The following is a 16,100-nucleotide window of genomic DNA, read 5'->3' as shown; positions in this document are numbered from 1 at the left end:
ACTTTTTGTTCATTGTCTCTTCTATCTGCGTGCATGCATTCCTCCGTGTCAGTATGTGCACACGCCTGTGATGTTGTGTGTGCCGCTTCATCAGACTGACAGGCATTTCATAGAGGTGGTTTTTAATGCATGCCTGGACATCACTGTGGCAGGGTCATCCATCAGACTTCAAGACAACATCGATCATTTGCCATGAAGAGAGCGCGGGGTAGTGATTATTTGCTATTAGGTGGATGCTGAGGCATACAAATGGCTGGCAGTTGACAGTTGAACTCACTCAAACGTAATGCGGGGATGGCTCCCCCTCTCAGGGAAATGTTGACGAGCACTGAGCCTGAACACTGTAATGACGGAGCGTACAGACAGACAGGGCACTGAGGGATTCTTCCTCACAGATCGCAGCATCTTTTATTTAGTGGTTCCTTTATTTTATTACAAGAATACATGAGTTCATTTCCAGTTACATATTCTGTATACATATACTTTATATCTGTGTATTGTTTTATTCATGAAAAACTCATTGTTTTATGTGGCGTGTACTCATAGCAATAGGCCTCGGCTGATTGACCCTGTCACTGTAATGTTATAGTGTTATATACACCTTAAGATGTGTGAGGCTGTGTAGCATGCATGAAGGCTTGTGTGTGCTTGTTTGTGCCGCATTGATGTCCTCACTGACTGAGATGCCATCAGTGAATTGATTTTCAGCTCCGGCTCACTGAGAGAGGAGGGTGTTTGTCATGTGGATAGACAACTAATCTTTCAATACAAACATTCTCAAGACGCATGGCCATACTGTGAGCACAGTCCAGGCACTATGAGCAGGGAAGTGTTGTATATAGGCTCTGAAGGGGCTCGGCTTCACTGGCCTCGCCTCCCTTGTCTGATAATGTATTACACAGTGTACAATTTAGTGTTGTTCATGGAAAGCAGCTGTCATTATGGCTGTCCATGTAACAAACCTCACCTCCTGAAACATTAAGAAGGACGTCCACCATTCTGCAGTTGTCTCTCCATTTCCTTCTTCACTGGGAAAAAGGCAACTCGCTCCTATCGCTCAATCGGGTCATTGTTGAAGCTTAGATTTCATCCCAGGCCAAACCCGGGTCAAGCAAGGCTTATGAGGTTGGACCTGACAGGAAGGTCTGTCAAGTCCTTATCCCTTGGCCAGGGTGAATCCAGGGTCATTAATCAGACAGGGATTGGAGATGCAAGGGGAAGCATGAGGCCAGCTGATGCTGACCTCAGTACAGTGGCTTTGATTTTGTCTAGCCCTGGCTCTTTGGGTAAACGTGTGTGTGTGTGTGTGTGTGTGTGTGTGTGTGTGTGTGTGTGTGTGTGTGTGTGTGTGTGTGTGTGTGTGGTGTGGTGTGTGTGTGTTGAGGTGTGTGTTGTGTGTGTTGAGGTGTGTGTTGTGTGTGTTGTGTTGTGAGTGTTGTGTTTGTTGTGTGTGTTGTGTGTGTGCGTGCATTGACAGGATCAGTCCCTGTTTGATTCACAGTGCTCTCAGCCCCTCTGCCAGCGCTAATGACATTGAGAGAGAATATTAACCTCACACACTCAGCAGGAAATATCCACAGGGGTAGTCTATAACTCAGACACTGCATGATCCACAGTGGTATTATCATTCAAACACACCGAAGCTGCTTTAAACATTCGACAGACGCACCATGGTGTAGTCATTTTCAACAATTTAATCCGCACTTCTTCCATAATAACCTCATAGCACATGGAGTAATGAGCGGTGATATTTAACTTCTTCATCAACAAAGAAGTTAGCTAATTATGTTTTACAGATTTCCTCTTGCTTGAATTTGTTTATGCTCTCTAAAAATATATATTTTCGTTTTGAAAATGATGTAACCCTGTGTAAAGTTCAATCTGACATGCCACCTCCAATTGACAGCTTTGTAGCTAGTGAAGCTTTTACAAACAGGCTATCAGGAGCAAGCATAGCGCAATATTCAGAACAGATTAAGAGTGAACCCAAATAACGAAGAGATTTGCTGGCGGCGCCAAACGTACTCTAATGATTTGCATTGCCATTAATAGTAATTTGCAGCTGCCTAGGAGGAGACGTGTAATCCCCTTCCCATGTGTGAATTGACATGCATTCAGGGAAGGCTATGTGTGTCCTGGACGTGTGATCTTTAAATGACTGCCACCTGAGGCCTGGAAATACAGAGAGAGGAGTGCCACACTGAGCACTGACTGTCTACATGTGAGGGTGAGAAAGGGAGAGCTGTGGGGGAGATAGAGACAGATAATGACAGTCTAATTCACCATCGCCATCGAGATGCATGTACAGAGGCGCGTATAGGCCATAAAGTGTAGCTGCAGGCAAGAGTGCTGGAACAGACCTGATCAGCGCTGTGTGGAGGTGGTAGGAGGGATGTTGGAGGACTTGAGGGGTTGCATGGCATTAATATGCGTTACAGATAATGTCATCTTATTTACCGCAAGCTAATCCTGATAGTGTTTTGATGCTGTATTTTTGGATGTTTATTTGTGTTTTTGTTGTGGGTTAGAGTGATGAAGTACAGCCGTGTTACACTAATGAAGACCTACTGACGTAATAGGATATATTTTTTCCTCAATTTCTGTCACACAAAGCTGAATATGTGCTATCATTCTGCATTTTCCACACTCACGATCGCTTTATTCTACTACAAAAACAAATAGGTTTAGTATATTCCTATTGGAAACTGTCAGATAAATACCTCGGTTTTCTTAAGTGAAAATAATTTGGGTATATGGCCAATTTGCTGAGTTACTGATTAAGATTGAGAGCTGATTCGCAGTGTGCAGAGTGGCAAAAGCCATCAGAATATGTCTTGACTGTCCTCCTCTTCTTTCTCTAAGCAGCCCTCCTCCATTCACCTTTCTTATTAAGTTTATTAAAGCCAGTCCACATACTGTGTTTCCCAGGTCCGGTTCCTATTCCCATTCATTACAGTACCTTATCCTGGCAGGCAATCTGAAGGGTGCTTTGAATAGTCCATTATGCACATATGAAGGCCATCATGGCTCCAGTATTGGTCAATTCATCAAACATTTATCTGTTGCCTTCTGAACAGGACGTCATTATGCCTGTCACTCTGTAGCTCTGGCCCCCAGTTTAGAATAACAGTGCATTGCTTTTCTGCACCGCTGCGACCCTTTAGAGAACATCAGCCTTTAACTGTGGACTGCAGCTGCAAGGGCTCTTCGGCTTTTAAAAGTGTTTTTTTCCTAAGTACATTGGACTCAGTAACTTTTCAGTATTGCAGTGCTAGATGAAAGGCTGTTTCCTCTGTGATCTATATCAACATTTTAATAAAGGGGTCAACTTTGAGGTTGTTTTACATTAAAGCTCTGTTATGTACGCCCAAGACAAACTCCATTTGACCTTTGTTATTCATAGTTAAATGACCAACTATAATTCATTTAAGCAACAGTTTCAAAAGCAGCAGACATAGGATGGGAGAGTGTTTGTGACACATGTAAAAGAGCCAAGGCTGCCGTTCTCCATTATTCATCTGCTGCATGAGGATATATGACATGACACTAGCGCAAACCATTGGCAGGAGTGACTGACATTTCAGCCAATAATAGTCGAGAGTTTTATTCCCTCTGTTGTCGGCAGTGGTTCATCAATCACGATGTCTGCATTAGTATTAGTGTATTGATCTGGCAGGGCTGCTCTCTGGGTCAGTGTCTCCTCTCCAGTGTCCTTGTCTGCTGTCTCACACCCTTCCCGGCTTCCTGTGCCGAGTTTCTGCTCCAGCTAAATATTGGTACATGTACTGTGTGTGCTCAGTAGACATGATCCTAGCAGAGAATGGAGATTTCAACACATACATGCACTACTTATGTAAGCTCAAAAGCACACAGTGATGCACACAGGGCCGTATGATGTATGATGTTGAGCTTACACAGGCTAAGTGGTAGTCAAAGCGTAAAGACGTGTGAAGTATTAGCTCTGACAATGAGGCTGATCATAATTATCTTAACAAGGAGAGGATTCATCGCCTCACCTCGTTAAAGCTACCGCCTGTCTCTGTCTCTCTCTTTCTGGTTAGAGGGTTAGGAAAAACGCATTTGATCACACGTTACATGAGAGATGATTATTTTCTAAATGTGTGCAATAGGGTGATGCAATTTGAGCAGAGGGTCAATTATTTTTCATATAGTATTTGTACGATTCTGTCTATTTGTTTAGTTAAAAATATAATGCTCATCATTTGTTATTGCTTGCGATATACATAAACATAAATGACTTCCAGTTTAATAAAGGAACGTAAACTTAGATGTTTGTAACATCAGTAGTATCGCAGTGGAGTTTAAGATATATTACTGAATAGTTTCCCTATTTTCTTTAAGTGAATAGCAACAAATTAAGCTACCATTATAAAAACATACAATATTTGCGTGTTTTGTGTAGGTTTAGCCTGTTTGCCATTTATCAAATCTCTACAGGATTTGGCCTCAAGTAAATAATGTCCCTTAGTTATGTTAAAAGCATAAGCAGCAATCTTTTTTTTAAGTAAAGTACTTTTACTGCAGTGCTTAAACTTTGTTAGTTTTCCAAGCCTGCACATTAAAACAAGAAAGCTTATAAAAAGTAATGAAACCAGCTAAGGAAATCTGCAGAGGGAGCACAGAAAGCTGCAGAGTATTAGAAGTTCAATCCCCGCACTGTAGTTAATGCTGGATGGGAATCAGTGGCTCTCCCCTGGCTGTGAATTTAACTGATTAAATCAGCCAGTGCACGCAGCAGTGGTGACATGAAAACAACAATTAATAAGGCTCCCTCCTGTGCCACGCGGCTCCCTTTAACCGAGCAGCTAATAACATAACCCACAGGACTGCAGCCCCTTGCACACACACACACACACACACACACACACACACACACACACACACACACACGCAGGCAGCAATAGTTAGTTAGCAATCTCTGTTAACAGAAAATGCAATAATGTTTGTGCCCAACTACAGATGGCCATAGATTATATTTGCAGATTAATTGGATGTTGTAACAAATTCCCTATCAATGCAAAAACAATCACTGTGCTGAAAAATAAAGTTTGTTTTTTAAATAGCTAGTTTGAGAAAACAGCCCTGTCAAAAAACAGAAGAAGTATAGTAGCATAAGATGATACTAACAATTATAGATTGTTCATTACGTTAGATAGCATTTATTTTTAAATCCAAGAAAAACAACAGTATAATGACCAAAGAATAACTAAAAAGGCAAAAATTATAATGAATATTCTTTAGTTTTAAGTATAGCTTTCCCTGCCTAATGGGCCTTTTTACCTTTTATAACTGAGAGGCAACATGGGAAAAAAACAGGCACACAGAGTAGGATTTCATAAAACTGGCACATCTCTCTGTTCATCCATTTTGCCAGCGCATTAATCAGACCTGATAAGAGGTTGTCAGCTAGCGGCTTTGCCAGCACACTGGCTAGGTGCTGTCAACGGTTGTGGTTGATATCAAGTGTGCGTGTTTGCAAAAAATGTTGATGTCTTCTGAAACGAGGCAGCTCACTCTGCCTCGTTCCCCATCCACAGTAAATTGCTTATTTGTCGTTTTCTACACTGCTACAAAAGCTGCAACATTTTGCTTTGTAGTTCAAAATTGTTGCCAGTGTGTCCACTCTGTGCATCAGTCTGTGTTTTTAGGGAAGGGTCGAAGTCTAGGTGGAGTACAAGTTGAGAAAGCACACAAGTAACAGCAGATGGAGCGTGAAAACAGTTTGTCTGGCTAGCTAAAAGTGTGGAATAAATGCTCGTCACTGACAAATAAGTTTGACAACGTAATAGATCAAAGTGTATTTTTGTAAACTACATTATATCACAATTACTCATCATCTGTTTCCTTCATTTGGCAGCATATTGTTATGTTTCCATTATAATTGTGACTGTAAATGACGCCATCCCCATCCACACTTAACTGCTCCTTGCTATTCATTTGCAGATTGTCGTGATAAAGTTGTTATGTTGACGTATCTTAAAGTTGATGTGTATTAAGGCAGCTGTTCACACAAGTCAGATCCATAGAGGAGTAATATTTCATGCTGCACATGTTAAGACCTCACAGTACCTTGAGTTTGTCATGTTGCAATGTGACCCTGTTGACTGGAATTGATATTGACGTAACCTAATGTCCAAGCTTTTTAAAACTATAAACACACTATACTTATAATGTAGCATTTTGAAATAAAGCTTGGAATAAATATTGACTATATGGAAAGTATGAAATAATTACAAATGTTGTGTAATATTAAAAAGACCTGTTGTGTGAACCGTGAGGAATAATTCTGAAGTATATGTTCAGTATGTGTCAAGTTTTGGCAGATTTAAATGTCAATTAAGTCAACCAGGACACTTTACCATGGCATTCTGACAGTGTGAAGGATTAGACAACACACACATTGCTTTTGTGCACCTTCCATGACTTGAACTTTGCAGGGCCCTAACATTACTCCTAACACCACCCTCCATCATTTTTATGCCTGTGTGAATGTGTATGTGTGTGAGAGAGAGAAAGAGAGGGAAACAGTTGAGATGACCCTACAGCCCTCGTTGCAATTTGTCATAAGAAATAAGTGGAAAGGCAAAATTCTTCCTTTAAAAAAAACCCATCCTTTGATCTTAAAATCCCAACACTAACCCCTATCGCGGTAGAGTTGCAAAAAAGTTTCCCTTCCATTCCATCTGTGATTGCGTGTGTATTCCGGTTCCTCTGTGAAAATGATGGATGACAAGTTAAATTTGTGTCTGGGGAGTGAAGGTGAACTGTGACAGAGTGATTTGTCTTGGGAATGGAGGGTTAGGGTCAGGCGAAACTGGGCGCCTCAAGGCACAAGACATTGACAAATTCATCCTGCCCGCCGCATTTCTGAAGCCTTTTGTTTTGAATCCTGGCTACTCACAAGTGACCCCCATCCCTCATCCTGCCAGCTGCTGAAGGATGCCTCACCATGCCAGGGGAGCTCAGCACCACTAATTCTTGTCATTCACTTCCCTGACAGGCCCAGACCCATACTTTCCCGGCGTATGAAAGAGGCTGAAATATTTATTTCTGCACAATAACGGCTGACCAGATTTAGAGCCATAACAGTTTTCCCTGTTGCCTTATCATTGCAGGTCACTGGCGGGCCTCGAAATGTTCACTGAGCTGGAAGAGCTGATCGTTGACAACAATCTGCTTGGAAATGACCTCCTGTTGCCCAGGTTACCCAACCTCCACACCCTTACACTCAATAAGAACCAAATATCCTTTCAAACTAATCACTTAGTCCATTTCTCATTTTGATTAGCAGCCGACGACGTAGGCATATATCACAGGGATCAGTATCAAAATCAATAGTGTGTTTTGTTAACATTCATATGTCAATACAGCCCGCCTTTGTCTCAGAGAACCAGTTTTTTCATGTTGTGCTTTTGCAGGGAGCACTGTGTGCTGCAAAAGAGAGTAGAGGAACTCGCTGTCACCGAGCTCCACACAGGGCGAGTTTTTGAACCACAGGGACCTCTAGTGGAATCAGTTTTTAGAGTCAACATAACAGATGTGTTTTATTTTGAAAGAAGATCAAGTGTTAGATTAAAACTACATTAAAAAAAATGACACACAATGTTGTGTGATTGGTTTGTCTGGTAATATCAGTTATTATAAATTATAGTGAATCAAGTAAGGATTTTATTTTTTACACTTTCATCAGTTGCTTCATTCTTTATACAATGCGTTACCTCGCTAAAATAAAAATGAATAAGTTATTTAATATGTAACTAAATGCACATTTTCACATTCAGGCTCATTGATTACAACGGTGCTGTGTGTTCTACCTCCCACCCACAGTGAACACTATAAACCAGAGCTCGGCACAGCCACCCTAAATTCAAGACATGCGAGGCTGTTTATGATCAGTCAAAAATGTGTGAACTTCCCCTCTACGCTTCAGAACAGGTTTAGCAATGTGTCCTGTTTTCCTCTGGTTATGCAGATCCTACTGGGTAACGATGTTCACTCTCGCACACTACACACACACACACACTTCCCGAGTCAACATTAAAACTGGGGCTCCTTGAAGTGTGCGTCTGGGACTGTGTGCTGAGTTTGGTTGTGAAGTGGTCGGCACATGCTAATAGGCCAATTATGTACATCCTGTCGTGGCACAGTGCCATTTTAAAGCTCGAGCACTGCATTAGTGCAGTTGTATTTTGACACTTTGGGGCTCAATTTTCCAAGTGAATGTATTAGTGATGAATGTGCCTGCTTAGGGGCTGTTTGTTTTTTCCACGTTTCGCAAAAGTTTTCCACAGCAAGGCTCTGGGAAGCACGGACTGTTTGAACCACAGGGCATCCATCATTTTGTCACTGTTCTGCACCCGGCCACCTAGGAAATGAAAGAGATCGAGAGAAAGGGAGAGAGAGCAGCAGCCAAATTGTGTCACTACTATATGCCAAAGCCTGCACCTTAAATTGCCCCTCTGTCTGCCCAGTCTCACAAAGCCAGTGACTAGCCCCTTTGAGCACCTCGGTAAATTTGACAGTGACGTGTTTTAGTGCAGACAGGCCCGGGAGGGGCGGTGCGGGTAGTAAATGCTAATGTAATTAACAGTGCTAGGTCCTTGACATCCGCCCTTTGACACCTGACTGATATCGAGGCCCTGCTGGAACACTTGGCTGATGTGACCCCGTCACTGAAGTACCTAAGCCTGCTGGGAAATGAGGCCTGCCCCAACCAGCTGGTCAGCCCGGATAACGACGAGGACGACTACCAGAGATACAGGTCAGTAACAACATCCACTGTGCTGATGTAACACATAAATAAGAAAAATAAACTACTGTGACCCGTTTAGATAGATGGATAGATAATGTTCCGTGTCTGTGTGTTTATACTTTCAGTCAGACAGTTTTGATGCTAAGCTATTCAGAGTGATAGCTTTTTGTAAGTAATGGATTTGGAGATGTTCCTTTTTTGAACATCCAGCCCCCTACATTTCACAGGCAGACTGTGGATGTAACCACATCACTCTAAAAGCTTTGTCAACTGGCCCCTCTACACTGCATTTTGCAAAATGGATTTCATGTGTGACTAGTCACCACCACAAATGAGTGTTTACTACCCTGCCTTACCAGAGCAGATGATGCATTAAACATCAAGCGAGGCCTCAAGCCATGCAATATGACCACCATTTGTCAGGGTCCTTTACATGAAATGCGATAAAAGGCGAAAAGCATACTCTCTTTTGTCTGTTTTAGCCCTAAGTGCTTGTTTCTTACTCTGCGATGCTTATTAATCATTTACCACCCATGCCTTTCTTGAATAATCTTTCTTCTCTCTTTTTGTCTACCTTTTTTCCCCCCCAGCCCCCTCTCTCACTTTCCCCTCCTCCCCCGTTCCCCTCTCCTCGCATGCTTATCTTGCTGGTGAGGAAAGCTGTTCTGTTTTGACTGACAACGTCTAGGGTCCTGTAATGTAATATTCATAATGTGTCACATAGTAAAACATCAATTTGAGTCTGATGCAGATTTCATGTCTGACAAGGTTAGGCTGTATGCAGGTCGTGACAGCACTGGCCTTGGGCAATAAATACCCAGCCCAATGCCTCGGGAGCTTCTGGTCTCTCAAGTGAAATACCCTGGTGCGTTGCATCGGTGCCCCAATTAGTGCAATGACATAGAAACAGAGTATTCGTTCACACAGTATTGTGTAGTGTGCGCCGAGGTTAAATGTTGTCCTGTTCTGAGCCGACCATGCGTACGATCAGTGGCCATTTCAAGTACTACAATAACACATGAGTTTAAGGCTGTTATATTAAATTATACCACAATGGTTACTGATTTTGTGGCATTGTGCTAACAGGAAGCTGTCTCCTCACAAAACGTCTCATCCCATTCTCTCTGTTTCTGTGATGTTTAAAGATTAACATATTTTAATGTGACATTTTAACCTCTTATCTTGAGGAAAATGATCAGTTTGTTCAATCTCCTTTTGTGGCAGATGAAAGAATTTTTCCATGCGGCGCCTAACCAGCAGCTGCACTTTGTGCTCTGTTTTCTAAATGCTTTAAATGCAGCTGCTGAATTTTTATTTAAAAATGCTATAACTATTTTTTTTTTTTTTTTTTTTTCTTTCATAGATGTTATACTAAGTATAATGACTTAATTTTCTGAGCAGGTTCCATTGTTTCCTAGTGTCTTCATTTCTAATTAACTATTAGTTAAACATTAACCAGAATTACAATCTTTAAGAAATAACATGTCATTGTATTTAGCATTTACAGGCAACATTACAGTAGAAGTTGAGAAACTATGTTACTATTCAATACAAATAAATGCATTACATTTTCCATTACAAATTAAATTAATAAAACATTTAAAAAATATATAATTGGGTACCTGATAATTTTCCATATCAATTCAATTATTAAAAAAAAAATCAATTATTATCATTTAGTTGACTTTGAAACAGCACATATCATATTATTATCACATTTTTCGAAAAAAGGGTATGAGTCTGAGTTTTTTTTCCAGGCATCTCTCCTCCCCCTACCCCCCTGTGCTCTCTTATCCTCCCTCTTTGGTTGGGTTGAATCATTAATATCCCTACTGGCTGACAGAGCCTTGTCATCTGCTCTGACCCTGTGATGGTAGGTTACCTATGGAGAATAACCTCCCTGCATGTCTCCCAAGGGCATCTTCACATTTCATCATGGAAATGCCCTGAACAAAGTCCTTTCACAGGCAGGGAGACACAGGATGCGATTTGGGCCTCTTGTATTTGAGTGCTACTGCTCTCATAGGAAAACATGCTCGTATAAGGGGTTAGGAGCAGGTCATTTTACCTTGTAATAATATTACTATAAGAATACATTCAGAGCCATGGCATAGCGTTTAATCATTTTGTTGTAGATAAGCACTCTATGTTTTCATTTAAATGACATCAGATCATTCTTAAATTCGCACAGAGATATTTTCTGTTCCGTGTCAGTCTAAACGTTCTCCCAGCATCCCCTCCTTATAATCCTCAGGTGATGAAAACTTGACACGGGCTTTGCCATCTCCCCTCATCGCCATCGCCATCATCAATTTGCCACGGCTCTTTGCGCACAGGTCTTTTCTGTGCCCATATCCCCCGTCCTTTCTCACCCTCCACTTAGGTGCTGCATGCATGTCCTTTTTGGCTACTAGCTCAGCCTGACATACTGGTTCCTCTATCCCTGCCTGCCTGTGAAAGGATCTGTTGTCATCTATGTATTCCAACCATTATCTTCTGACGTTTCTCTCCCTCCCAATGAAAGACAGAGTGTGTCTGAAAGCTTAGAGAGATATCTGTGATGCTGCCAGAATGACAGCTCTGGCAGACGGGTTGTATCTCCTTTCGTGCTATTTATATGTCGTACTTATTCTTATCAGCTTTGAAGGTTATTACATACAAGAAAATATCACCATTAAATCAGCACCACCATTAAATCTCAGTAAACATGGCTTCTTTTCAAGTTTTGTTGATGCGTGCATTTACATATTAGAATGTGTGTCAGTTTGATTAGTGTGTCACGGTTTACACACTTCCTCAGATTCTCTGTTTGTGTCATTGTCAAGAACAGGCCTACAAGGAGACCTTTTATGGCAGCTGTACGGTTTACGAGTTTTAAGTTGAATTGTTGTTTTCTCACAGATACTTTGTTCTGCACAAGTTACCCCAGCTGAAGTTCCTGGATACCAGGAAAATAACCATAAAAGAGGGGATGGAGGCGCAGGCAAGAGGAGCATTCATGAAAGTGGTCAAACCCAAGTCGGAAGCTGTAAGTTAAGCTCTGTTTTTTGTGTGTAAACCCCGTTTAAAAAAAGTAGTCCCTCTGAAGTCTTGAGTGGATTTGTCACATTCATCCCCTTCTTCCCTTTTCCATTATTTTCATTTATCCTTCCTTTTTTTCTTGTGCATACTTGACTGTCAGTCTCTCTTTACAAAGGTCCTAACACTGTGGCCCTTTGTAAAGAGGCTCTACTATGGCTTAAAGTGTATGTGTGTGTGTGTGTGTGTGTGTGTGTGTTGTCTCTGAGTGTGTGTGAGTGTGTAACTGTGTGTGACCACAGCCTGACCTGATTCCGTATGCATGAGCCCAGATCAAAGACGACGGCCGGCTGTCCGGTCGCGGTTGTGTTACCAAGTGTGACATGGCTGCCGATTGGAGCGACAGCTCACGTACATGCCGCTCACAATCGCTTAATTATCCCTAGCCCGTGCACTTATTCCTCGCTCTCTTGTTTTGGGCCACACAGACTAATTAGAGTTCGGGAGGTTCATAGATATACCCACTTCACCCCTTTCCACCCCCTTTTTCCCTCCGTCTTCCACCCCTTTGATAATGCAATATAAATGAACGGCTTTTGCCTAGATTTGATTTCATGTAATTGTAAGGTCATGAAATATTTACTCTTTGGATCAGCTAATCTTTGTCGTTTCAAGGTCTCTGGGGCTCTGACAGTGAGCCCGGGAGGTACACATGGATCCAGAGTAGCAAGAGCAAAGGCATCAAATGACAAATCAGAAGCATGTGAGTCTGTCGAGTTTAAAAGTGCACGAGGAAAACAAAATATTTATTGTTCGAGACAATCAGCTAAGATAGTGTACTCTTTTAGTGTCAGTTCATACTATGCTTTGTTCTTGATTCTTGATACAAGTGGCAAGCGGGAAAGCAAAACATTGAAATAATTTAACCTCAGTCTGGCATGTTTGGTAGATAGAGAAAAGTGGAATGAAAACACTGTTCATCCACTTTATATAAAAAGAAACTAAGGACCTCTACAATGCTTTTTGGCAGGATAAAGCCACTTCATGAGATTTTATTTACATAGCTTGTCAGTAAAAAAATAAATGTTTGCCTTTGTCGCCACAGCCTTAGATGAAAGCAGAGATAATCACTGATTCTAGCTGACATGATGTGTGTGTTTCTGTCTTTGTGTCTTTGAACCTGCTGTATATGATTATTTATTCCCTATGCAAACTAAAATGTTACAGCTTTGATAAATACACGTCTACCTTACTGTATTGTGTGTGCTTGAACATACAGTACTTACTATCTGACTTTCAGCAGTTCCTTTTTATCAGTCTACACATTGAAGATATTTTTGCCAGGACATATCCCGTGTCTGGGCCCTGGACTGCCGCAGCAGCATTTCCATAACATTTGTTTTGAGTTAGATGAGACGTGATGTGTCAACTATCACAGACTTGATGAGCCATGAGTACCTCCCGGCTCTAATTGTCCACATCATCAGAGTGATTGTAAGCTGACCAATAGTGCGGGCCACCAATTAATGCAACGTCTGCAACAGAAGAGGAAAGCGAGGAGAGACGACGGCATAATTAGATATTTGTGTTTGCTTTTATGTCTGGTACAGCGGGGTGTTGCTCATAACAGTGGCTCAGGGTACAGTGTCTGCCATTTGCTTCATTACAAAGGATGGTAATTAGCTGTCTCGCTGTCGCTTGCGCTACCATTTGAGTCTCAATTAGCGCAAGTATTAAAGGAAAAAAATACGGGCTACAGCCATGATTTAAAAGGTTTATTTATACTGTAAAAAGTTTTTTGCTCCGCTTATAGTTAATTTTCCTTTAGGACCTCATATGACAAATCTCCTTTCCGATGTTTACAGTAGATAAATTGAAACCATAGAAACAGCAGCAACTGTAGCAGGGTCACAGTTATACATGCCCATTCATGACAGCATTAATCTGAAGAAAGAGCCCCGGCTCTATCAGATCATTCCCATTGCATGATGTGGGTATTGGAACAGTTAATGGACTCGCTATGAAAGAGACAGTGCTGAACTTTGGAGACCCTCTCTTGAGTCATATCGGAGTGGATTGTGACCACAGTTTTAACTCCTTTTCAATCATGCCATTATGGCATGGCACTGAGCGCCGCCACATGGTTCTGATAAAGCAGTTAAGGTCTTCAGCACAACCTGAACACCATAACTTTTCATACATTCCCAATGTTTTCCATGTTGACTAAATCACAACCAGACAGTCACAGGCCGGTTGTTTGCAGGAAAAAGGCAGAAAGGCAGACAAGTGATGAGATTTGTGAGGGCAGAATTTACCAAAACGTCTTTTTAAATGTGTATATCTTCGAGTTAAAACTTTACTACTAAGTCAAACATTTGGACAAGGCATATAGTAGATTAGCCATGCTCATACACTGAAGATAATTGTGTGACTCCTTTAATTGTGCCTTCATGCACTAGTGGGCATGACACCATTAGTGGGTGCTGAGCTTACTCTGACTTACATCAAACTCAGAAGTTGGTCATTTTCTCTTTTTGGGTTAATGTTACAGTATTTTGCATCTCTCAGTAGAAAAGACAAACAGCCGGATAGAGTTAGAGGAAAAAAGGCGAAGAAAAGAGAGTAGAAAGAGGAAAAATATATATAAATACCTGAAGTAAACAACAACAAAAAATGCAGCGGGCACGATTGAAGTGTTTTCCCAAAACCACAACACTAAGCAGAGTCAGAGTGGAAAAGCCTTGAGCTGTATTTTGGGAAATTGGGCGTGTTGGAATGCTATAATGTGATAATTCTCTTTGAGGATTTAGAGGTCATGGAATGAAATGGCGTTAAACCACGTAGAGCCATTTGGACTGTGTTGAGCAGCTTTCGGAAAATACATGTGGTACGTTTTGGCTCGGTTCCTCCACCTCCTTCCACCCTGCCACGGAGCCCACATTATGCTGTCGAACCCTTGGGTTAAACCGGCCATGTCTATCAAAACACTATGACAGTACATTCTGTTTTTCAGATCCCAGGCCCTGCTAAAAAAAGGTGCGTAGCAAATTTAACTAGTAGAATAACATTTACCCCTTGCCACATGTTTAAGAGTGTTTCACAGTGAATGAAGTAGGTCCTTGGTTCCCCCCTTACTAGGCACGGCTTGGTAGCTACGTCAGCGGGTATAAATGTTCCTCGGATGTCACTTAGATTTTGTCTGGATGGAGTATTTGACTTGATTTTCTAGCATGAACACAAGTTTTTCCCCACATCCTTCTGCGTATAATGTAAAGCAGACTGCATTGCAGGGTGGCTCGAGCCAGCTCCCGGGTCCCATGAGTCTCTGCACACAGAGTAACGGTTCTTCAGCAGAATTGACAGTGACACAGCCAGGAAAGTCCTCAAGTGGATCTTTTCAGTTCTGTTTTTGCTTCCCCAGACACTAACCTGTTTTACTCTGCAGCAGACGGCAGTTCATTTTAAGTTTGCGCTGAAGGAAACAGTCCAAATCTAAGATCGACAGCATGGTTTAAGACCCATGACTTTGCATTATGTGATGCATGATTGTGGCGTTGTTGAAAAGAAACACTGGAAAAAGAGAAGGCTATAGGTTGGTTGTTTTGCTTCCTTTTCAAGTCTCAAATGTACCCCGTAAAGTATGTTGCCACGTTCATCTGTGCTCGAGAGTTATGAGTTCCCCGAAGCTCTCAAACATAACAAACAGCATGCAATATAGCGCTTTGTGAATGTGCCTTCAGTGGGTTTGCTGAATCATTTTACTGAACAAATGTGTCCTCAGAGAAAACTCAAAGAATATGGTTCTCAACAGGGGAAGGCAATACAACCCAACAGATTGCTGTGGAAGCAGGTTTATTACCACTCTTTGCTTTCTGCTCGGTTCTGTATTTGCACCAGCTATTATACATACAGAACCTGATTTGTTACTTTTCCTTCACGACACATTCCTGAATCAATATGTACAATATACAAAAGGTTGATTAAGGACAGCACTGCGGATTGGGTAGGCGTTGTGGGCAAACTGTAACCATACTGAATGCCGGTCTGCTTTATGTACAGACAAAAATTACTTGCTGACATATTGTGTTCTGCTTGTTTTCAAATGATGTTCTCTTTCCCATCTTAGATAATGTCTTGTTATCTCTTAATAGCATCACTTGAGACACGGCTGTTCTCCGTCTTTTAATGACAACATATCCTAAGTGTTAAAACAGCTGTTTATAATTGTTTGGACGTGTTTAGTTTGTATATTAAACAAAATACACGGCGTGGTTTGTGTCAGATTAGCCCATGTTTGTTCTCTCAGGTA

At 41.5% G+C, this 16,100-nt stretch overlaps 1 protein-coding gene across 1 annotated transcript in view; it reads left to right on the top strand.

Moving 5' to 3' along the window:
• The window catches only part of lrmda (leucine rich melanocyte differentiation associated), a 190,939-nt gene that overhangs the window by 131,593 nt on the left and 43,246 nt on the right, over window positions 1-16,100 (top strand). The window contains exons 3-5 of the mRNA XM_010782770.1: window positions 7,137-7,263; window positions 8,643-8,782; window positions 11,675-11,801. Of these exons, the coding sequence (XP_010781072.1) occupies window positions 7,137-7,263; window positions 8,643-8,782; window positions 11,675-11,801 (394 nt within the window). The remainder of the gene's footprint in view (window positions 1-7,136; window positions 7,264-8,642; window positions 8,783-11,674; window positions 11,802-16,100) is intronic.

The sequence above is a fragment of the Notothenia coriiceps genome, unplaced genomic scaffold (genome assembly GCF_000735185.1).
Source record: "Notothenia coriiceps isolate Sejong01 unplaced genomic scaffold, NC01 NC01_scaffold00024667, whole genome shotgun sequence".
In the NCBI taxonomy this organism is placed as follows: Eukaryota; Metazoa; Chordata; class Actinopteri; order Perciformes; family Nototheniidae; genus Notothenia; species Notothenia coriiceps.
This window is presented reverse-complemented; position numbering and strand designations above follow the sequence as displayed.